General features: G+C 43.3%; 1 protein-coding gene and 1 pseudogene across 1 annotated transcript; both read right to left on the minus strand.

Moving 5' to 3' along the window:
• Positions 1 to 9,590: 9,590 nt before the first annotated feature.
• Positions 9,591 to 12,355, minus strand: LOC116889064 (60S ribosomal protein L39-like). Its single transcript, XM_032890249.1, has 2 exons — positions 12,269 to 12,355; positions 9,591 to 9,778 (listed from the first exon to the last, which is right to left on the minus strand). Exons 1-2 carry the CDS (start codon positions 12,353 to 12,355, stop codon positions 9,611 to 9,613), a joined length of 255 nt encoding a protein of 84 aa, XP_032746140.1. The 3' UTR covers positions 9,591 to 9,610.
• An 11,386-nt stretch (positions 12,356 to 23,741) lies between these two features.
• On the minus strand, positions 23,742 to 24,632 carry LOC116889065 (annotated as a pseudogene).
• Between the last annotated feature and the right edge of the window lie 553 nt (positions 24,633 to 25,185).

A 25,185-nucleotide genomic window follows, 5' to 3' on the forward strand; every position in this document is an offset into this window, starting at 1 on the left:
AATCGGTTCAACATTGTGATGTGAATTTCCTAGTCAGGACTAGTGGAGGGGAGAGTTTAGGCCTCAACCAGTAATCTTCATGTCGACATGCCTACTTTGAGAAATGGACAACTGGCACTCTTTTAGTGTTTGTACATAGTTGTGCAAGCAGAGATTTAAACAGATAGCTATTTCCAGACACTTCCTCTATAGGAACAAATTTGGAAACAGCTATTGTGTGAATCATATGAAGAAAATTATTTTAAGAAATCAAGCTGAAAAAAAAAAGATGATGAGTTTGAGAGAGAAAAGGAGGGGTATATAGGAGGGGATGTGGGGAGAAAAGGAAGGACAAAATGATATAACTATTTTAATTTCAAAAATAGAAAATTTAGTTACAAAAAAGAAACCAGCTGGGCAATAGGTTGAATCCCAGCACTCAGGAGGCAGAGGTAGGTGGATCTCTGTGAGTTCCAGGCTAAAGTGGCGTCTGCACAGCGAGTTCCAGGACAGCCAGGGATACACAGAGAAACCCTGTCTTGAAACAAAACAAAATGAAGAAAACAAATTGTCTTAGTTGAGGCTTTATTGCTGTGAACAGACACCATGACTAAGGCAAGTCTTATAAAGGACAGAATTAATCGGGGCTGGCTTACAGGTTCAGAAGTCCATCCATTATTATCAAGGCGGGAACACAACAGCATCCAGGCAGGCATGGTGCAGGAGGAGCTTCTACTCATCTGAAGGCGGCTAGCAGAAGACTGGTTTCCAGGCAGCTAGGATGAGGGTCTTAAGCCCACACCCACAGTGACACACCTACTCCAACAAGGCCACACCTTCTAATAGTGGCACTCCCTGGGCCACACATATACAAACCACCGCACAAACAAACAAACCAAACCCAAGGTGGGTGTGCTTGTGCACCCATGTTATTCCACCATGCAGGAGGTAGGAGCAGAAGAGCCAGAGGTTCAAGGCTAGCCTCAGGTAAATAAGACTCTGGCTTACATAACCAAACCCCAAACTTAATCAAAATTAAAAAAAAAAATCAGCTCACCTAGTGTTTTGATAGGCTGGAAAAAACACAACTTTCTATTTTTTTAAACTTATTAATTATTGGAGAAATAATTATCCCTTTACACCAAATTTAATACATCTATAATTAATTACATTAAATAATTACATTAAATAATTACATTAATTACACCTGTAATCTCAGTGCCTGTGAGGTTGAGTCAAGAATTTCTTCAAGTTTGAGGCTGGGGTGTGGAGGGGGTTTCACAGTTAGAACCTGCCTTAACAAAACAAGAGATGGGACCTGTGATGGCTCAGTGGGCAAAATCATGGGCTGCCAAGCATGATGACCCGAGTTCAATCACTAGGACACACAAGGTAGGAGAGAGTCAAGTCCTACACATTATCATCTCATTGTCACATGCGTGCTATGGAATGCACATGCCTACACACACACACACACATACACACGCACATACACACACACACACACTTGCATGAACATGGGTTTAGGCATGGACATTGATACATACACAGTAAACAGATAAAATGCAATAAAAAACTAAATTTTCTTTTTTACAAAGTAAGAGATGGGTCAGGTGTGGTAGTACATGCCTTTAATTCCAGCTCCTGGGAGTCAGAGCTAGGCATCTCTAAGTTTGAGACCAATCTGATCTATCTACATAGGGAGTTCTAGGCCAGCCAGAGCTGCATAGCAAGACCCTATCTTTTTTTTTTTTTTTTTTTGGAGCTGGGACCGAACAGGACCTTGCGTTTGCTAGGCAAGCGCTCTACTGCTGAGCTAAATCCCCAACCCCATAAGACCCTATCTTGAAAGAAAGAAAAGAAAGAAAGGAAGCAAGCAAGGAAAGAAGGAAAGAAGAAAGGAAGGAAGGAAGGAAGAAAAGAAAGAAAGATAGCAGAAAGAGCATTCAGACAATGGGGTGTAAATGATTATTATGGGTACGTAAATTATTATGAAACCCTTTATTTATTTATTTTTTTGTAAGTATATGTTGGCCCAAGTGAGATTTGTTGTCATTTGAACCTGAAATGTGTCTCATAGGTTCATCTTTTGAATGCTTGGTCCCCAGCTGGTGGTGCTGTTTTCAGAGGTTCTGGAAATGTTGAGAGCTATGGCCTGGTTGCAGGAGTAGTCACTAGGAGTGGGACTCTAAATAATATGCCCAGCCGCTGGTTTGAACCTCACTCTCCTCTTCTTGGTTCCCTGTGACATAAGTAGCTGTCTTCTACTTGAATCCTGCTGTCTTGATTCAAACGCTCTGGCTCCCGCCATGAGTTATTTCTATCAGGCACTGTGGTCATAGGGATGCAAAAGTAACTAATAGAAAATGCTTACGGTTTGTCATCCAAATGCCTTGCTCACTGAGACCCTTTTGAAGAAAGAAATCCTAATTTTGGAAGGACCTTTTTGAATAGGAGGAAGTTTATTATGTCATACACCTAATTGCCCAACAACTGTGGAGAAATAGTTCATTTTCACCAGATAGACTATTATCTGTGCATTAAAAGTGGACTATTTGGGGCTGGAGCGATGGTTCAGTGGCTAAGAGCACTGATTGCTCTTCCAGAGGTCCTGAGTTCAATTCCCAGCAACCACATGGTGGCTCACAACCATCTGTAATGAGACCTGATGCCCTCTTCTGGTGTGCCTGAAGACAGCTACAGTGTACTCATATACATAAAATAAATAAATGTTTTAAAAAAGCGGACCATTTGAAGAGTAGTTTAGGAGAAACACACTTGATTAGTATAGATTAAAAATCAGGATATACAATTATCTATAGAGAATGACTATAGGCTAGTGACAGGACTCAGTGGGTAAAGGCACTTGCTGCCAAGCCTGACAACCTGAGTTTGATCCTCCCCAAACCCACATAAACGTGGAAGGAGAGAACTGACTCCCACAAGTTGTCTTCTCACCTCTGCACATGTGCAGCATGGTGCCTAAGTGCCCACACACAAAATAAATAAATAAAATGCAATAACATACTTACAGCCATAAAGATAATAATATGCACGGAGAAAAATTTAGGAATCAAGAAACCAATAACCATACTGACTATATTATATTATGACCAGAGCAGTATTTTCTTATTTCTGTTTTTCTGTTTTTCTCTAGTGGGTGTGAATTCATAGAACCTATTGGTCTTGCCAGGCATGGTGGTGTAGCCTTTAATGCCAGCACTCAAGAGGCAGAGGCATGTGGATCTCTGAGTCTGAGGCTAGTCTTGTCTATCTATATAAGGAGTTCCAAGCCAGCTTGGGTTACATAGTGAGACTCTGTCTCCAAACAACAACAACAACAGCAACAACAACAACAACAACAGCAACAACAACAACAACATCTATTGATCTCTTGTGCATCAGTTACACACCTGAGAAACATGTTAGACTATTGATTGGGTAATGAGTGACTGGGTGACATGTCTCTGACAGGTTACCTTGGCCTTCTTATATGGTGATAGCTGCATTGGCTCCAGGTACAACTCTAATATTCAAGTCCTTTTCAAATCTCATGTTTGTTATCACCTTATCTAGAGTAAAGAACAAGGTAGTGAAGGGGATTAATTAAGGTATGGATACAGGGAGAGGAACGATGGAAATCATTTTGCAAAGAATCGAGTACATCGATCCTTGACCATAATAGCAGCCCTGAATCAGAATTATTTAGAAACGAAAGAAATAGAACTGATCAGTCTGGGATGGGCGAGCCCCTGTGAGATAAAGCTCCAAATCCTTACTTCTGTCGCATGGCAAACTGCCACACGTTCTCTCGCTGTATCACTGTTCCCATTGATTCAATGGGATTAGCCACGCCCCATCAATCTCATGGATTAACCCAGTATTGGTTTTTGAACATCTAACAAGATTAAGGTTAAGGAAGCTGAATATCTCCTTTGGAGAGAATTAACACCCCCCCCCAAGGAAAAAACAGGGTCTCACTGTGTTGTGTATCCCTGGCTGACTTAGACTTCACTATGTAGATGAGGATAGCTTTGAATTTACAGAAATCTGCCTGGCTGTTTCCTGAGTACAACATTCCCTTCTTTAGAGCCTAGAATCTCCTCACAAACCCCTAAATACCTAAATAACTTCTAGTACTCAGGTAACATTCCCAATCTTCCTTTTTGTAAATGCTAAATTCTGCCAAAGAAGGGAGTATATCTTTCTTCTCTTTTTTTGGTTTTTACTAGCCTGTGAGAGAAAGTTAGCTTCTGTGGACCAGTCTGGCCTCCAATCACAATCCGTCTGCTTCACCCTCCTGATGATGTATGTATGTACTAGCACTCATGTCTGGGAGTACGTCTTTCCTATAAAAACAAACAGGCATTTTCAGAATCTATTTATTTGCTAGTCCTTTTCTTTTTTTCTTTCCTTTCTTTCTTTTCTTTCTTTCTTTTTTTTTTGAGATAGGGTCTCCCTATGTAGTGATGGCTGATTTAGAACTTGATATATAGATCAGGCTAATTTTGAACATTTGATGACAATTCTGCTTCTGCCTCTTGAGTGCTCGGATTATAGGAGAATGACATCATTTTTGTTTGTTTGTTTTCTAAGCTTTTTCATTTCAAACAGGGTCTCACTGTGCAGTCCTGGCTATACTGGAACTCACTATGTAGACCAGGCCGGTTTCAAACTCACAACAGGCTTGCTCAGCCTGCTTCCACAATGGGCGGGGCCCTCCCCCATCAATCTCTAATTAAGAAAATTGGTTAACTATACCCTATAGTCTTCCTTACAGCCAGATCTTATGGAGGCATTTCCTCAGTTGAGGTTCGCTCCTCTCAGATGACTGTGGCATAAAAACTGGTCAGCACATAGTCAGGAGTGGTAGTGCACACCTTTAATGCCATCACTTGGGAGGCAGAGACAGGTGGATCTATGAGTTTGAGGTCAGCCTGGTTTGCATAGTGAGTTCCAGGACGGTCAATACTACATAGTAAGACCTGTCTTGAAAAAAAACAAAAACAAACTAAGCCAGCACTTTGATTGGCGTAGGCATTTTTTCTCATGTGTGCTTATATCTGAATCTTTCCCATGGAATCAGAGTTTCCTTGAAAGTTATACGTAATTGTAGGATTGTTTATATGAACTAAGTAACTCCAGCACTCTCAAAGCATATCTGATTTGTGAGGTTTTTATGTTGTTTTCTTCCTTCCTTTTTTCTTTTCTTCTTCCTTCTTCTTTTCCCTTAGTCAGCATCACATGCATTCTAGGCTGGCCTTGAACTTGTCTCGTAGCCAAGACTGACCTGGAACTTCTGCTCCTCCTGCCTCCCCACCTCCTGAGTTATGGAATTATACATAAGTGTTACAATATCGGGCTCGAGTTCATCTTATCAACTTTGTAAATAAACCCTAAAGACCCCCGGAATCCTAGAAACCCCATAGAAGATTTTATGGGAGAAAAGCCCTGCTACTGTTTATACTGCCAGCAGGGCCACATAGCTGTAACAGAAGCCAACCAGCTTAACTTGACACATAGAAATCACATGTTAAGAGGAAAAAAGGGGTTGGGGATTTGCTCAGTGGTAGAGCGCTGCCTAGGAAGCGCAAGGTCCTGGTTGATCCCCAGCCCGAAAAAAAAAAGGGGGAAAAAGGAAGACTTGAACAATTTCCTTTGAAATGGGTACCCATTAGGACTTTTTATTTATTTATTTATGATATATAATCACACTGCAGCTATCTCCAGACACACCAGAGGAGGACATCAGATCCCATTACAGATGGTTGTGAGCCACCATGTGGTTGCTGGGAATTGAACTCAGGACCTCTGGAAGAGCAGTCAATGTTCTTAACCACTGAGCCATCTCTCCAGCCCCCTGCCACCATTAGCACTTGTAACAGCAGGGGCTGGAGAGATGACTTAGGGGTTAGGAGCACTTGTTCTTGCAGAGGACTAGGATTCAATTCCCAGCACCCACATGGTGGTTCACAACCATCCATAACTCAAGTTCCAGGATGCATATGACACAGACATACCTGTGGGAGAAACACTCATGCAGATAAAATAAACAAAATTTTAAAATCCAAGTTTGAGCCCCAGGACCCACATGGTGGAGGGAAAAAGGACTTCCACAAATTCACATGTGTTGTAGCATGCCCTCCTTCCCAAAATAAATAAAAATGTAATAAAAGTTAAAACAAGGAAGCCAGACATAGTGGCGTACAACTTTGATTTTTACCACCGGGAGGCAAAAGCAGGCAGATCTCTGTGAGTTTGAAGGCAGCTTGGTCTAGGTAGTGAGTTTGAGGTCAGCTAAGGCTACACAGAGAGACCTCATCTCAAGTCAACTAAAGCATTCTTATAACACTTAACATGACAAAAATCAATTAATGAAGAAAATTGTAATAGTGTTTCTGAGAGAAATGACTACGAAGCAGCAGGATGCAGGATGGAACGGTTATTATTTGGAATGCCTATTTTTAACACTGCAAGTGGTTTAGTTCTCATTTCTTTTTGTTCGACAGCTTGTGGTTAGCTTTGCAAGACTAGCATTTTCCCTAATCGGAGTTTTAAAAGTATAAGCGCAAGAATTTGGTCGGGAGCTTCCCCATTTTATAGACTGTTTGAGAGCTTCAAAATGCACTTAAAGTGGACCAAGAGGTGAGCATGGCAGCTCATACCTGTGATGCCAGCAACGTGGTAGGAAGAGGCAGAAGGGTCAGAACTTTGAGGCCTCTTGTCAACATAGTGAGTTTAAGACCATCCTGACTAGGGTTGGGGAATTAGCTCAGTGGTAGAGCGCTTGCCTAGCAAGTACAAGGCCCTGGGTTTGGTCCTCAGATCAGAAAAAAAAAAAAAAAAAAAAAAGACCATCCTGACTACATAGTTACATCCTATCTAAAACAGTAAAACATAAATAAAAGACCAAATCAACCCAAAACACATCACCACCACCACCAAAACAAAATAAAACAAACAAACGAACAAACGAAAACCCCAAACCTCACGAAAATCTCCTCAAGTCCCATTAATCACCACCACCATCATTATTGTACATCGTAATCTCAAACCTGAAAGGCTGAGGCAGAAAGATCATGAGGTTAGGGCCATCCTGGACTACAGAATGTGACTTTATTTCAAAACAAATAAAAACAAACAACCAGGGGTTGGGGATTTAGCTCAGTGGTAGAGCGCTTAAGCAAGCGCAAGGCCTTGGGTTCGATCCTCAGCTCCGGAAAAAAACAAAAACAAAAAAACAAAACAAAAAACAAACAAAAAACCAAACAAACAAAATAAATAAACTGGGCTGAGAAGAAAACACTTACAAAACACCTGATACTCTCTCTCCTCTCTCTTTCTTTTCCCCTCTTCTCTCTCTCTCTCTCTCTCTCTCTCTCTCTCTCTCTCTCTCTCTCTCTCTCTCTCTCTCTTTCTTTCTCTCTTTCTTTTTGAGACGAGGTCTCACTATGTAGCCCTGGCTGGCCTGGAAATGTCTGATAAGACATTCACTTGCCCCTGCCTTCCAAACTGCTGGGATTACAGATTCGTGCCACTGTGTCTGATCCCTAAATTCTAGTCTTTTAAGTTCCAAAGAGAGATGAAACATCTGTGTTTTGTTCATCTTCTTAAAGGAATAGGAAGTACATCGGAGAATTGGTTATTTTTATAACTTTGCCAAAATGAGTCTCTCTTTTAGATAAGATCTTAACACATAACTCTGGCTGGCCTAGAGCTCATTCTAGAGACCGGGCTGCCCCTGAACTCTCAGATTCATTTGGAGTGCAAGGACTATGGGTGTATGTTATCATGCTTCACTAAGTCTGTTTGAAACAAAAGGATAAACTGCAAGATCTCAAGCACCCAGGCTGCCCTCGAGCCACTGTGAAGCTGAGGGTGACGTTAAACCTCTTAGCCTTCTGTCTCCACTACTAGGATTACAGTCCCATGGCCCCATTCCTAGCTTTTTCATCTTCCTTAGTTTACATCAGTATGTACGGTAATGGGAACTCATTTGTTCTGTTGCTTTTTCCCCTCATTCTCCTTCCCTAACCCATTGCTCCTCCCCTGGTCCCCTTTCTCTACTACCAGTCCCTTCCCTCTTCCATGTCACATGTGTTCTTTTATACGGCGTTATTCCTCCCCTCCCCAACCTTCCTTTAATACCTTCTTTCCCTCTAATGGTCCTCTTTGTGACATATACCTCCCACCTCTTACATATATACACGTATAAGAGAATTAAAACCTAAGCTCTTCATATGAGGGATGGACGTGCTATTTCTCTTTCTGAAGATGAGATATTTTGCCTAAGATAATAATTTACAATTTTGGGGCTGAAGAGATGGGTCAGCGTTTGAGAGCACTGACTGGTTAAGGGCACTGTCTGCTCTTCCAGAGGTCCTGAGTTCAAATCCCAGCAACCAAATGGTGACTCACAACCATCTGTGTGATGGGATCTTATGCCCTCTTCTGCTGTGTCTGAATAGTGGCACTGTAGTCACATACATAAAATGATTTACAATTTCATCCTTTTCCTGTGAAATTAATGGCTTCATTTTTTCTTATAGCCTGATAAAATCCCATTCTGTATATGCACTCCATTTTCATTGTCTGTTCGTCAGTTCATGAACATCTAAGCTGTTTCCACTTCCTGGCTTTCTGTGAGAAGAGCAGCGATGATCATGAACTGAGCAAGTGTCTCTGTGAGAGGATACAGAGTCATTTGAGAACATGACCTTGAGTGGGTCATATGGGTCATATGCTCCTTCTCATTCTACTGTAGTTGTGTGTGTGCACATGAGCTCATGCACTCATTTTCATGCATGTGTGCATGTGCACATGTGTGTATGAGGTATGTTGTTTTCATACTCATGTGTACATATACATAATTTGTCTGTGGGTATGCATGACACCAGAGGTTGATGTTGGCTGTCTTCCTCAAGCACTTTCCACCTTATTTTTGAGGTAGGATCTCTCACTGAACCCCATAGCTCATCAATTTTGGCTGGCCACTGATGCTAGAGATCCCGTCTCTGCTGCCTCAGTGCTAGGATTGCACGCACATGCATGCTGCTGCACCTGCCTTTTGTTTGTCCATTTGTTTTGCTTTTTTTTTCCTAGACAGGGTTTCTCTGTGTAGCCCTGGTTGTTCTGGAACTCACTTTGTAGACCAGACTGACCTCCAATTCACAGAGATCTGTCTGCCTCATGCCTCCTGAGAGCTGGGGTTATAGGAGTGTGATTCCAACTGTCCTGGTACTTGCTGGGTTTTGTGTGGACACTGAGGATCAAAACTAAGGTCCTCAGGCTTGGACAACAAGTACTTTACTGACTGAACCATCTTCCTGGCCCAATTAGACTTCTGACCATCCCGCTTCTACCTCCTGAGTGCTGTGGTTATAGGCATGGTCTGCTACAGCCAGGGTGCTGGGGATTGAACCCAGAGCTTTGTGCTCTACCCACCGAGCTATGCTTCTAGCCTTGTGGGTTTTTTTTTTCAGTTTGAAAGGTTCTAAATTTTATTACTGGACAAACACTCTAATTCAGACACAAGTAAGTCTCCAGGTTAAAAATGTTGAAATCCATCTGGTCAGACTGATCGACGACCGAGTTTCAGTATAGACCCTCAGTCTTGCCATAGTGTGACTCCTTACAGACTCAGCTTCGTTCTCCTCCAGTGTCTTCTCTTAGAGTTGTACCTGATTTTGTTATCAGTTTTCATCCGAATCCATTGAGGACTAGGACGATTTTGCTTTTGTTTCTTTGCCAGGAATCGCTTGATTCTGAAAGTCTTGTGAGAAGAAGACATGGTGAGGATCTGAATCAGGCGGAGGAAAAGAGAAGAGAAAGGACAGGCTAGGCTTGTGGTTTTTAAAAATAGATTCTCACTACGTAGTCCTGGCTGGCCTGTGACTCACTATACAGACCAAGATGGTCTTGAATTTGTGGCAGTCTTGTTGCCCCTGCCTCCAGAGTGCTACAACCACAGGCAAATGCCTTCTTAGAATTGATTACTAGAAAGCTCTTACAATAAGAGCATCCCAGAGTAGGTGGGCTCTAAACGTAAAGTCAGGTATGTTTTTTAGAAAGGCAGCAAAGGAGCAGAGACTTGTGGAGAAGCCCTTATGAGGTGGGAGACAGAGACTGCGATGCATCTGTATCCATCAAGCAGTGCCAGGGACTACGAGCTCAGGTAGAGGAATCAACTGTGGGACTGCGCTGCTTTCAGGTTCCTGGATTCCAGAACTGTGAGAGAAGGGGACTGGCCCTGTAGCTCAGTTGGTGGAGTACTTGTCTATCACTCACAAAGTCCTGGATTCCATTCCCGGCACCATATACACCAGGCAATGTGGTATACATGTAATTCCAGTACCTGGGAGGTAGAGGCAGAAGGATTGAGGCTTCATGGTCATCTTGGCTACATAGTGAGTTCAAGGCCAGCCTGGGATACATGAGACTCTCTCTTCAAAATATAATATACTGAATAAAGATGATAAAACTCTGAGGTATTGTAATGTGAATGTAATGCAACCCAAGAAGGTAAGAAACCAAGTTGTAAGTGAGGTTTAATGGCATGATGGCCATTGCACTGCACACTAACATCCCATTTCTAATCCCATCCAGTGATACTGAATCCCACATAGCACATTAAATACCAGGTAAAAAAATCTTTCCCTGCAAAGATGTGATAACCAAACTTCAAATGTTCAATGAAAGAAGAATCCAGTGAAACCAGTGAGATCCAATTTAAAGACAAATGGGTTGCTCCAAACCTTCCTCAGAAGTCTAATATAGTCGTTATACAAGATTTTTCATTTTTCTTTTCTTTCCCCTTCCTTCCTTCATTCATATCTTTTTTTTTTCTAGCTTTCTTTTTAAATCTCTGTCCTCCGAGGAGGGATATTTCTTTTTCTTTTTTTCATGCTCTGACACAGGATCTACTTTGGAACTGAGAATGACCCTCACTTTCTGATGATTCTTCTTTTGCCTCCTAAATGCTGCCATCACAGGTTCGAGACACCATACTAGGCTTCTGCAGTGCTAAGTCTCAAACTCAGGCCTTCATGCATGCTAGCGATGTACTTATTAGAAGCCCAGGCTTTCCCGCTCCCCCTTATGGTTTTTCTTTGAAACAAGATCTCATTATGTATTGAGGCTGACCTCGAATTTAGAATTCTCTTGCTGCTGCTTCCTGAGTGCTAGGATTGCAGCTATAACACACCTTATTTATTTAAGATTTTGATTTTCCTTCCTTCCTTCCTTCCTTCCTTCCTTCCTTCCTTCCTTCCTTCCTTCCTTCCTTCCTTCCCCTTCCTTTCTTCCCCTCCCTCCCTCCCTCCCTCCTCCATGCCTTCTTTTCTCCCTTCCGTTGGTGGTGTTTCAGACAGGGTCCTCTTTTATTTATTTATTTTTTTAACTATTTATTTATTTATTTATTTTTACTTGTTACATCCTGCTCACTGCTCTGCTCCTGGTCACCCCCTCCCACAATCCTTCCCCTATTCCCACTCCCTTTCTCCTCTGAGTAGCTGAGGCCCACATGCATATCCGCCCACCCCTCACCCTGGATACTTCAAGCTCTGTGAGGCTAGGCACGCCCTCTCCCACTGGGGCCAGATAAGGGAGCCCAGCTAGTAGAACATATCTCATGTACAGGCAACAGCTTTAGGGATAGCCTCAGTTTGAACCAAGCTGTACATTTGCTACATATGAAGCGGGGGCTAGCTTCAGCCCATGTGTGTTCTTTGGTTGGTGGTTCAGACTCTTGAGAGTGCCAAGGGACCAGGTTAGTTGACTCTGTTGGTTTTTCTTTGAAGTCCCTAATCCCTTCCAGGCCCGTAATCCTTCCTCCTATTCTTCCATGAGTTCTCAAACTCCATCTACTGTTTGACTGTGGTTGTCTGTATCTATGAGTCAGCTGCTGGGTGGAGCCTCTCAGAGGACAACTTGCTTCTGTCTGCAAGCATAACAGAGCATCATTTTTAGTGTCATGGATTGTGTTACTTGCCTATGGGATGAGTCTCAAGTTGGGTTGGTTATTGGTTGGCCATTCCCCCAGTTTCTGCTCCATCCTCCGTCCCTGCATTTCTTATAGACAGGATAAATTTTAGGTTGAAAGTTTTGAGGGTGGGTTGGTGTCTCTCTTGCTCCGCTGGGGTTCCTTCCTGGCTATAGGAGGTGGCCTTTTCGGGTTCCATATCCCCAGTGTAGTCAGTCACAGCTAAGGTCACCCTCACTGTTTCTTGGGTGCCTCCTTTATCCCAGGTCTCTGTCTCTTCCTGGAGGTGCCCCATTCTCCACTGTTTACCTCTGTAAGTTTCAGATTTCCATTCACTTTCATGGCCATCTCTCCATCTCTCTTGTCCTTTCCCACACCTGACACTGAATACCCCATTCCCCCACATCCTCCGTCCTTCCCAGTTCCCTCCCTCCATCTTCCTCTTATGACTATTTTATTCCCCTTCTAAGTGAGATTCAAACTTCCTCGCTTGGACCTTCCTTCTTGTTTAGCTTCTTTGGGTCTGTGGAGTGTGACACGGTACCTGTATTTTATGGCTAATATCCACTTATAAGTGAGCACATACCATGCATGTCCTTTTGGACTGGGTTACCTCACTCAGGATGATATTCTCAAGTCCATCCACTTGCCTGCAAAGCTCATGATGCCAGACAGGGTCTTACTATGTGGCCCTGGCTGTCCTGGAACTCACCTGTAGTCCAAGATGACCTCAAACTCAGAGATCTACCTTCCTCTGCCTCCCAAGTGCTGGGATTAAAGCCATGTGGCACTACCATATGGCTTGATTCTTTTTGAAACACTTGCTTTTTGTTTTGTTTTGAGACACTGCTTGGTCTGGAACTCTCTATGTAGACTAGGATGGTCTCGAACTTACAGAGGTCCACCTGCCTCTCAACTGTTGAGGTTGAAAGCATTCATTACTACTCTCAGCTTGAAATGTTGTTTATTGATAGTGAACAAAATAGACTTTTTATAAGAGTTCTTTAATAAAATGTGATAGTTTCTTCCCCCACCCCAATCTTTCTAAAGCGTTGTAAGACTCATTGACTAGTATACACGTGTGTGTGTGTGTGTGTGTGTGTGTGTGTGTGTGTGTGTGTGTGTGTGTGTGTGTGTGCTTGTTGTGCAGGGCTGTAGGTCTTGCCTAGCATATTCCAGGCCTTGAGTTAAAGCCTCATCACAACTGAAAATTAATGTATATATTCTTGTTCTTTCAGCCTTATTTTGTGGGAATAGAAATTGTTATGATTTGCAATGTTCCCCCAGGTCAAGCTTTGTTCAAAATCCGATAGGTTGGTTTTGAGAAACATTATTTATTTATAATAGATCATAGCCTCCAGCTGTCATGCTTGTGGTAAAACTACTTATACCCTAATTTGGAAATAAAACACCACAGTCAGCACTTTACTTTGGGAAAGTTACACCGAGTTATTTGAGGAGAAGTTTTGCCCTTTTTTCATTCATTTTATGATTTATTTGAAGACTTTAGACATGAGTATACTATATTTACATTATTCCTCTCCTTCCTCAAAGTACTCTCTTGCTTCCCTGGCTACCCCTTCTCAAATTACTTAGAGAGAGAGAGAGAGAGAGAGAGAGAGAGAGAGAGAGAGAGAGAGAGAGAGAGAAAGAGAGAGAGAGCGCTCACAGTATAGCCCAAGATGGTCTTAAACTCATGGCAAACTGTCTGCCTCAGTCTCTAGAGTGCAGGGATTATAGGTATGACCCATCACGCCTGGCTGGGTGTTTGCTTTTCACAGTGAAACTGGATCAGTATAAAAAGCAATTTTGGCTAAATATACACCTCAAATGGATCTGTTTCATTATGAGCATCTTTTAGATCACAGGCTCAGATATTAGCCCCTTCCTTCCTACTCCTTCCTCCCTCTTCCTTCTCCTCTTTCTCCTTTTTTGAATGGTGTCTTGGTACTGAGCAGGCTGTCATGTAATTCACTATGAGCCACATTGGCCTTGAACTCTTGGTAATCCTCCCGTTTTAGCCTTCTAGTGCTGGGATTACAGAGACAAGACCTCATGCCTGGCTCTGTTTTCTCACTCTTTAAAAATTTTTTTATTGTTGTGCTTATTTGATACAGAGTATCAGTCTACAGTTTAGACTGGCCTGGAACTCACTATGTAGCCCAAACTGACTTTGGATTTGGGGCAGTTATCCTGCTGAAACTTTCCAAGTTAGGGTTAGAGATAGGAGTCACTATACCCACCAGATAACTGCTTCTTTATTTGGAGATAGGGTCTCTTGTGCCCAGGCTGCTTCAAATTCCCCATATAGTCAAGGATGATCTTAAACTCCTAATCCTTCTACCTCCACCCACTCCACTGAGAACTGGGTCACATGCCTGCAACTGTGCCTGCATACTATGTGCATGCCTGGTGCTCACAGAGGATAGAAGAGGGGGTTGGATCCCCTGGAACTTAAGTTAACAGACAGTTGTGAGCTGCTATGTGGGTGCTAGGAACCAAACCTGGGCCTTCTGGAAGAGGAGCAATTGCTCTTAATGGAGGACCCATTTTTCCAATCCTGGTGGAATTCTAGAACTGCTGGTAGGAGTTTAAAATCTATGACTTGGGTTGGGGATTTACTCAGTGGTAGAGCCGCTTGCCTAGGAAGAAGAAGGCCCTGGGTTCGGTCCCCAGCTCAAAAAAAAAAAAAGAACCAAAAAAAAAAAATAAAATCGTATGACTTGTGAGAACTTTTTATATGTTTTTGTTCCTAACTTGACCTCTATCTCAAGGACCCATACATTTTATATCTAGGTATTTTCTTAAGTGTCACAAAAACAGGGTCTGGAGAGATGGTTCAGCAGTTAAGAGAGCTTGCCGATCCCACCAAAGACTGAGTTAGGTTCCTAACATTCACTCCAGGTGGCTCGCAATCCCTTATAATTCCAGCTCCAGGATATAATACCCTTTTCTGGCCTCTGGGCAGTGTAGTCATGTGTGTAACCCCTACCACGGGCACACACACACATTCACATAGTTAAAAAATGCTTAAGAAGAGCCATTACAAACATTTGCTCCCTTCCCTGTAACCTTGTACAACAGGCGTAGGGAGAAGGCTTGGTGAGCTAAAGGTTTGTTGTATAAGCATAAAGACATGTATTTACATTCCTAGCATGCACATAAAAAGCTAGGCAAGGCCAGAGAAAACTGGATCCTTGCAGCTCAATGGCCAGCCACTCTGACCAAATCAGTGAACTCTACATTCAGTTAGAGGCCCTGTCTCAGCAGCAGCAGCAGCAGCAACAACAACAACAACAACAACCTGACTCTTATCCCCAGAAGCCATGTAAAAAGCCAGGTGTGGTGGCATATATTTGTATTCCAGCAATGGGGAGGCTGAGGCAGGCAGATCCCTGGGGTTCACTGACCAGACAGCCTAGTTTGATAGGTTTCAGGTCTCAGTGAGACACTGACTCAAAAAAAAACAAACAAACAAACAAAAAAAAACAAACAAAAAACAAGCTGGATAGCTCTTGAGGAATGACATCCAAAGTTGAACTCTGTCCTCCATATGCACATATACATGTATGTTCCTGAACACCCCCTCCCATTTTTCAAAGGCATGCACACATGAACAAGCACACCACACCTACACATGCACAAACAAAGCAGCAATTTAAACATTCATTAGCAACTCTGTTCAGAAAAACTCCGGTTGGAATCAACTCAAATATCCATCATCAGGAGAGTGGGCAAGCAAATAGTGCTATCATAATCCAGCGGAGTACTACGGAGTAATAAAAAAGAATTGGTAGATAGGACATATGTGACAACTTTGTGAAGGGGTGTGCTTCACTTGGGAGGCTGAGGCAGGAGGATTACTGAAACTTTGAGGCCACTACATAGTGGGATCCTATCTCAAAAGGACCCCACCCCTTGCCCAAAATGGGGAGACACCATGAGACAAAAGGAAGAAAGTATAAAACAACTGAACTAAAACCGGGAAAGAGTATGCCTTGTCACCATGGCCAAGGCATTTATTAGCTATAGGTTTATCGTATGTAACCTTTATTAGGTTGAGGTACGTTTGATCTATTACTAGATTCTTCAGGACTTTATCATAAAAGAATGTCAGACTTTGTCAAAGGCTTTTACTTCCTGTATCGAAATGGCCATGCAACTTCTGGCCCTCAGTCTACTAATGTGATTGAATTACAAATATTGATCTATTCAGACATGGCTCCCAGCAGTGGAACTAGGACATCAACTCAGCCACAAAATCTTCCACCTACAATATTTCCTACCTGCAAGATGCTCTGGAGTAATGGTGGCATGGAACTTGTGGGAGTGGCCAATCAATGGGTGGTCCAACTTGAGGTCCATTTCTTGAGAAGGAGCCCATCCTGCCTGGATGACCAGCAACCAGAAACTAGATATCTCAGATCAGAGACTCAGTATAGAAAGAGCCAAATACGACTGACAAAAAAAGTCAATGAAATGATTACTAAGATACTCTGCTATACCCATAGATTGGGGCAATTGTCCAGTTCTCGTCAGAGAGGTTTCTTCCAGCAACGGATGGGAACAGATACAGAGACTCACAGTTTAACACTAGGCAGCGTTTGGTGAACCTTCAGAAGACTGGGGAGGAAGGACTTTAGGAACACAGAGGTTGAGGACACCATGAGAACAAAACCATGGAATCAACTAAGCAGGGCTCATGGGGACCACAGAGACTGAAGTAATAACCAAAGAGCAAGCATGAGTCTGAGCTAGGTCCTCAGTGTATCTCTTATGGTTGCTTAGGTTGGTGTATTTGTAACAGGAGGAGTGGGGGTTGTCTCTGGCTCTTTTGTTTGAGTGTGGGACCCCTTCCCTCCTACTGTGTCGCCTCATCAAGCCTTGATTTGAGGATTTGGGCCTAGTATTGTAATTTTTCGTTAATTAATTTATTCACTTTATATCCTGATTGCAGCCCCGTTCCTTGTTATACCATGTTTTGTTGATATTCCCAGAGGCCTGCTCTCTCTCTCTCTCTCCCTCTCCCCCTCCCCCTCCCTCCTTCTCTTTTGAAGGGAAACAGAGGAGGAGTGAATCTAGGGGAAGGGGAGGTGGTGGAGGGGAGGTGGAGGGGAGGGAGCGGAAAACTGCAGTCAAGATGTTCTGTTTGTAAAGAACAAATATCTATTTGTGTATGCTGGAGCATCTCTGCATGCCTGGAATAAAATCTACATGATCATGGTGACAATCTTTTTGATGTGTAGTTGAATTCAGTTTGTATTTTATTGAGAAAATTGACATCCATATTCATCAGAGTGATTGGCCTTTCAGTTCTTTTTCTGTTGTTTTCTGTCTGGCTTTGGTAGGAATGTGATACTGGCTTTGTCAAATGGATTTGGCACTGTCCCTTTCTTCTTTATTTTATGAAATAGTTTGAGAAGCGTTTGCATTAGTTCTTCTTTAAAGGTCTGGTAGGATTCATCTGTGACTCCATCTGGGCCTGGGTTTTTTAAAAAAATGTCATTTATATTTTAATTTGAAAAGTAAGAGCCCTTCCAAACCTTGCATCCTACCCAAGAGAACATCTTAGGAGTACCAAAAACTTCTTTTTAAAGCTAAGACCTGCTAGCTTTAGCAATTTACAGACTTATGCTGTGGCTTTGTCCTATGGGAGCCTGTTAATCCTCTCTCTCTCTCTCTCTCTCTCTCTCTCTCTCTCTCTCTCTCTCTCCCCCCCTCCCTGTATTCTGAGGCAGGGTTTCACTTTATAGGCCTGGGTGGCCCGAAACTCATAGATCTGCTGCTTCCCTCTGTCTCCTGAGTGCTGGAATTAAAGTTATGTGCTAGCATGCCTAGCTTTTTCAAAACATGTTTTGTGTGTATGCACATGTTATAATGTGTGCATGTATGCATATACCATAGTGTGTGTGTGTGAGGGGGGGAGAGGGAGAGGAAAGGGAAAGGAGGGAGGGGAGGAGAGAGAGAGAGAGAGAGAGAGAGAGAGAGAGAGAGAGAGAGAGAGAGAGAGAATATTACAACATTGTAGAATCAGATTTTCTCTTTCCACCTCTGTGTGGGACTCAGGTCAACAGACTTGTTCTCTAAGCTCCTTTACCCAATCAATAAGCCATTCAGCAACCCTAGTTTTCTTTCCTTTTCTAAAATTATTTCCTTTATTTCTATTTTGTGTATAAGGTGTGTTTTGTCCTGAGTATGTCTGTATACCACATGCATGCAGTGCCTGCGGCCACAAGACAGCATGACATTTCTTCCAGCGTTAGAATGTTTGCGAGCTACTGTGTGGGTGCTGGGAACCAAGTCTCGATACTCTAGAAGAGCAGACAGTGATCTTAACCACTGAGCCATCTCTCCAGCAACCCTCCATTGTCTTTTTTTGAGTCATATTTTCTTTCTCTTTTTAAAAGAAAGCACAGTATTTTTTTTTTCAGAGCTGGGGACCGAAGTATTTTTTACATGTATGTATGTAGTGTGTGTGTGTGTGTGTGTGTGTGTGTGTGTGTGTGTGTGTGTGTGCTTGGCATAGTATGTGTCTGGAAACCAAGGACAACTTGTGTGTGAGCCGGCTGTTTCCTTCCACCATGCAGGTTCTGGGGAGCAAGCTCATATTGTCAGACGTGGAAGCCAGTGCCTTTCCCCGCTGAGCCATCTGGCCAGCCCATCTTTCATTTTTCTAATTTCCAAATCTGATGCTGTGCAACTACTTACTTAGATCACACTGTTGTTTATATCAAAGTCAAATAATTATTAAACTGAAAAAAAATGTATAGTAAGAGCAGTGAAATTCAGCCAGTTCCTGTCTTACTTAACCTGCCCTTGAATGTGTGTGCTGTCTCAGTCACCAGAAGGCTGAGCTGACATGAATGGCCTGTTAGCTATGAATGGAGCACACAGAGTGCACAGCTCTGCTCGGGTATAAAGCCACACAGGAGGCCCAGCATGTGGACATCCCAACTCTTAATGCTGCTGCCTCCTCACAGGAGCACAGGTGGTGTCTTCTAGAGGTCCCCACCTCTGATGTTGACACCCATAGTACACTTCATTTCTAGCTCAGCTAGTATCTAAAGATGACCTCAATATTCATATTGGGCTGCAGACACAGCTCAGGGGTAGAAGTTTTACCTAGCACAATATTGCCTACACCCTACCACCAGGTAATGGGGGCCTATTTGAATTTCTACCAACAGATAAATGGGCAATGAAAATGTGGCATATACATAATGTATTTTATTGTTGTTATTATCTTATTCTATGTGTGTGGTTTGTTTTGCCTGCATGTATGTCTGTGCACTACGTTTGTACCTAGTTCCCTTGGAGGACAGAAGACAGAATTGGATCTTCTGGAACTTGAGCTAGAGATAGTTGTGAACTGCCATGCAGCTGCTGGGAACGGACCCCAGATCCTCCAGAAGAGCAGCAAGGGTTCTTATCCACTGAGCCATCATCTCTGCCACAATGGTATTTTATAAAACAATAAAAAAAAGAAATACAAATTTCAGAAAAATGTAGATGGATCAGGGAATTATTATTAAGCGAAGTAGTACATACTGGGAAGGACAATACCCCATGTTTTGCTCACATGTGATTTTAGTTTTTAACTTCTATATATCTGTATATTTCTTGAAGACTGATCTGGAGCTCCCTATGTCACCAAGAGTCTTGAATTTATGTCACCCTGAACTTCTGATTCTCCTGCCACCATCTTCCAAGTACTGGGTCACAGGTGTTCAACTCTACTCCTGGTTTGTGTGGCATCAGGGACGGAACCTAGGGTCCTGTCATGCCACAGAAACCCTCTATGGGCTGATGTGTATCTCAAGGCTGTGTCTTCCAAATCTGTTGAGGACCGCATTGAAGCTGTCTGCCTTTGTTTTGTAAGAATCCTACTGGCTTCCAGTCCACAAGCGCAGGAAATCTTTACAGCTCCTAGTATCTTTTTCACTTTCTTTTAAAAGTGTTTAAACGTTTTCTTAACAGAAATTTACACTTTTTTTAAGATTTATTTATTTATTATATATAAGTACACAGTAGCTGTTCAGACACACCAGAAGAGGGCATCAGATCTCATTACAGATGGTTGTAAGCCACCATGTGGTTGCTGGGATTTGAACTCAGGACATTTGGAAGAGCAGTCCGTGCTCTTAACCACTGAGCCATCTCTCCAGCCCCATAATTTACACTTTCTTGGTGAGATTTATTCTTAGATTTTTTTGAACCTTTATGAATGGAATCTTCTCCTTAATTTACTTGTGACAGTTCTTTATTAGTATGTAGAAAAGCTACGAGGCTACATAAGACCCTTTAACAACACCTCCCCCAACACAAAAAATAAATAAAGGCTGTGGCCACATATTATGCAGTAATATAAAATGTAAGGAATATTAATATGCTTTATGGTAACTTTGTAAATATGAACCTTAAAACATTAATCTAGGGTCCTCCCTTCCTTTGAAGGCTCTCAAGTTTAATGAAGCAGGAATGGAAAGAGAAAGGCAAAGCATAGGGTTTGAGCACAATAGGCTTGGAAATGCATTTCAGAGGCTATTGTAGGCAATGCAACCCATGTCTACTCTCCACTTACTACCTATGCTAACACTGTTCTAAAATGCCGACCCTTCTTTCCCTCTTTCTTTCCGTCCTCACTTTCTTCCCCTACACTCCTTTTCACTTTTTCCCCTTCTCCATGCCCTCTTTTTTCTTCAGAGATAGATTTCCTCACACAGGGTCTCCTTTGGATGTGTTTGGAGGACAGGATGCTTGACCACCCTTTGTTCTCAAGTGGACCTTGAGGGCACGTTTAGAGGCTCTAGTAGCACGGGAGTGCAGCTACTCATGATACCCTTGAGCCAAGAAAGGGCTTTTTCTTTGGGCAAAGTATAACTTTTTGTGTCAGACCACATATTGGAGAAGGTTGCATATAGAGTTTCGAGGGAAATGTGGATAGCCGTCTAGCCAGCCAGATCAGTGAAATGACCTTGTAGGAAGTAGTGCAGGCCTAAGTGAGGTGACACATTTTACAAAACTTGACCCATTCACGTGTCCAAGAATTTCGACATTATCTTCCTCTTCTTCCTTCCCACCCGCCTCCTTCTCCCTTCTTAGTTTTTCGGATAGTTTCTCTGTGTAGCCCTGGCTGTCCTGGAACTTACTCTGTAGACCAGGCTGACCTCAAACTCACAGAGCTTCACCTGCTTCTGCCTCCCAAGTGCTGGGATTAAAGGTGTGCACCACCACCACCAGCACGCTCAATATTCTCATACACGTGACTTCATATCTCCCGGGAACTCTCACTTAGGAAGATATAAGTTTCAAGTCATGCTCCTGACATTTATTTTTTGAGCGCGAGACAGGATCCTGTTACATTGCTCAGGCTCGCCCAATTTGCAATGCTTTTTGCCTCAGTCTCCCCTGTGTCATGATCTGATCCTTCCTCAATCTGAATCAAAGCTTCCTATGGAAGGAAAGAAGGTTATGTAGGAAGTAGTGCAGGCCTAAGACATTCATAGCAAGGCTTCAGGAGGCCCAGAAAAGTGACCCTGTGTGAGACAGTACTGGACACCAGGGGGCTTTGAGGCCCTGGAGGTGTGTGTGGAGGGTTCTTTGAGGCAGTTAGGGAGCCACATGCTCATAATGGCTGTCCTGTCACTCCCCAGTGTTGACACTCATCTGCTCATCTGTTCCATTTATGCACTGAGACAACAGACTGTCCATCTGTTCCATCCATGCACCGATTCTTGTTGTCTTAAAAAGAAAGTCAGAGTCTCTGGTAGATCTGAACCTGCTGTTTCAATTTGTCCCCACCCCCGCTCTTCAACAAGTTATTAATTTTTTTTAGTGTACTGTTCAAGTTACTCTTTCCATTGTGGCACACATTATCACACATCGTTGTCATTTATTTCTCTGCTCCGCCCTCCCTGCTGCTTCCGGTCTGACTCCAGCTGGGTTCCTTCTTTCCCCAGATATGTGCCCCCCTACCTGTGTTCACACCCCTTATATTCTCTTGCCTTTTTCTTAAAAAAGATGTATTTATTTTATTTATATGAGTACACTGTAGCTGTCTTCAGACACTCCAGAAGAGGGCGTCAGATCTCATTACAGATGGTTGTGAGCCACCATGTGGTTGCTGGGATTTGAACTCAGGACCTCTGGAAGAGCAGTCAGTGCTCTTAACCTCTGAGCCACCTCTCCAGCCCCCTTCTCCTGCCTTTCTTTTGAAAAAACCTATTTCTTTTTATTCACATGTCAGTGCCCGTATATATTTCACACACATGCGTGTGCCTGAAGGTGCCAGAAGAGGGTGTTAGATCCCAGGTAGCCGGAGTTACAGACATTTGTGAGCCTCCTGAAGTGGGTGCTAGGGGAGTCCAAGCTTTGGTCTGATGGATGACCAGCAGTGCTCCTACTGTTGTTTCACCAACCCTGCTCCATCTTTTTGCTGCTTTCATAGCCCTTTATACAGCATCACGATCAAGAAACATGCCCATGGGCTGGAGAGATGGCTCAGCGGTTAAGAGCACTGACTGCTCTTCCAGAGGTCCTGAGTTCAATTCCCAGCAACCACATGGTGGCTCACAGCCATCTGTAATGGGATCTGATCCCCTCTTTTGGTGTGCCTGAAGACAGCTACAGTGTATTCACATACATAAAATAAATAAATCTTTTTTAAGAAAACAAAGAAACACACCTACTCACATGTATACACATGATGCTTGCACATAAACATTAAGGAGTAGACAGGCGAGAGAAAGAGAAGACAGGCAGAAGAAGAGATTTTAATTACTTAGGTTATTGTTGCAAGGTAACGCAGTTCTTTTTATGCCAGCTGCCATACGTGTGTATCATACTTTGTTCTCATCCTTTCTCACAGTTTCCTTTCTAGTGTTGTGATGTACAAGCTCAGATGTATAAACACACACAAGTAGATACACACATACACTCTTGAATCTAGGTTCTGCTCATGCAAGGAAACATGGAATATTTGTGTTGAGTCTGGCTTATTTTGCTTAGCATAATGATTACCAGTTGAATGTAGTTCCTGTAAATGAGTAAATGAGTGTCATGATTCATTTTTATTTATGGCTGCATAAAATTTCGCTCTATGTACTACATTTTCTTTATCCATTTACGTGGCAAAGAACATTTCCTGGCTATTGAGGATTGTGCATTAATAAATATGGATGTGCAAGATAACTCTGAAATGCTGTTGAATTACTTCAGGTATAGACCAAATAGAAGTATACTTGGGATATATGATACATATACTTTTAGATTTGTGTGTGTGTGTGTGTTTGTGTATGTGTGTGTGTATATGTGTGTGTGTGTGTGTGTGTGTGTGTGTGTGTACACAGGCATATTAATCTGTGCATGTACCTGTGGGGAGTTCGGAGGTTGACATTCAGTATCTTCCTTTTTGTTCATGGGCCTGGCTATTTTTAGATCTTTGAGGAACCCTCAGAATAATGGCTACACAGATTTGTAGTCCCACCAACAGTGAGGGTTCATTTTTCCACATTTTTTTCTTTGCACAGAAGATCATCATCTTTAGACAGGGAACAAATGGCTGGGAATTCCGCCTGGCCCGAGCTCGAGGCTCCTCCGGGCCAAGCTATGACAAACATAAGGGACACAAAGCAGGGAATCATCAGATTTGGTCTCGGAGGTGGGGGGGCAGTGCTGGGGAGGAAACAGCAGGAATCCAAATGAGGACAGCCTGGGTGACTGGACTGGGTGGGAAGGCTCTTGGCTGGTCCCCCCGGGCAAAGAGCCAGTTGCTCCTCAACTTTCAGTGGCCCAGAGGCTGCTCCTGGTTGAGCCTGTGGAAGAAGCTTTTGCCAAACTCGTAAGTGCTGATCACGATGGCGCAGGAGCGCGCAGCCTTGATGATCCTGGGGAGGAAACCTGCAAAGAGTCCCCTGGTGCCAGATTCAGCCTGGATTCTCCGAAGCAGGAGCCAGGGGGAGGCAGCTCTTGGCGGCTTCACTCTCACAGCCTTCACTGCTCCCAGTGACATTTGTCGCTGTGTCTTCACCACATCCAAGGGTAGGGTAAGGGTGGCAGCCACCATTCCTGAGAAGTCCACCAGCCACAAAGCTGATGCCCACAGATGTCTGCTCTTTCAGTCTTGGCCCATTCAGCTGGCTCTTCACCAGCTCATAATTGAGCCAGTATAGAGCTGAGAAGGGTACATCTCGAAGAGCTGTGGGACCCCAGCCCAGCCACAGCGAGCGCCAGCCACCCTGAGCCACTGCAGCTTGAACACAGGCAGCCAGTTCGCGGTATGACACGAGCCTGCAGCTTGGTCCGCACAAGCTCCAAGGGGCTGACCACCGTCACAGTGCCCATTCAGGCGAGGGCACCAGCCACCATTGTGCGTAGAGGTCAGAGGTCAAGGACTGACCACATAGGAAGGCCTTGAGTTCGTCATAAGCAGTGAAGTAGATGACAGTGGCTGGTACAGTCATCACCAGGGTGGCTGGGAGGCCGCTCCACAGGGTCCTGGTGCCCTCCTGCCTCACAATCTTCACGAAGGCATCAAGGTGCCAGTGAACCGTGTAGGATCCTGAAACCAATCCTGGCTCTGAGCCAGTCCTTGCGTGCGCCACGCCAGGGGCCTGACAGGCCCATAGCGGCTCCGCGGCCCGTGCAGGGTCCGTGCGTGCCCGCTTCGCACCATTTCCCCCCATTTTACCAGCCTTTGTTGGTGTTTGCCATTCTGATTGGTATGAAAATCTATTTCATAGTAGATTTTATTTTGGAATAAAATAACTTAATTCAAAATCTTGAAAGTGGATAAAGGAAAAAGCAAATGGGCCTATCTCCCTGGCTTTGTTATTGAAAACTAAATTTAGTTTTTTTAAGATTTGTTTTTTGTATTTCTAATCTATGTGTATGTGTGCTTGTGGTCGTGGTATCTTTTGTGTGCAGGTACAGGAGGAGTGAAGAAGAGGGCATTGGATTCCGTGGGTCAGAGTTTCATATGATTGGGAGCCTCCTGCCATGTGTACTAGCATAAGAACTGCTCTTCCGGAAGAGCAGCACTGACGGCAGCTCTGGTTTGCAGATAGGCCCGGATCTTGCACACTTATGGAGGCATCTTTTGACTACTTGTATTTCTTCTTTTGAGAGCTGTCTACTCCTGTCATTGTCCTATTTTTGATCAGATGATACTTTATTGGTACTTAATTTTTCATAGGTTTACATTTTAAAAAAAAAAGATTTGTTTTATG

Source organism: Rattus rattus, chromosome X (assembly GCF_011064425.1).
Source record: "Rattus rattus isolate New Zealand chromosome X, Rrattus_CSIRO_v1, whole genome shotgun sequence".
Lineage (NCBI taxonomy): Eukaryota > Metazoa > Chordata > Mammalia > Rodentia > Muridae > Rattus > Rattus rattus.

Bases quoted from the DNA above. Each gene is read 5' to 3' on its own strand.
- LOC116889064 (XM_032890249.1), bottom strand. From the start codon at position 12,355: ATGGGGTATTCAGTGTCAGGTGTGGGAAAGGACAAGAGAGATGGAGAG. The intron at 9,779-12,268 runs GTAAACAGTGGA...CGCCTGATTCAG, and splicing joins GAAATCTGAAACTTACAGAG to ATCCTCACCATGTCTTCTTC.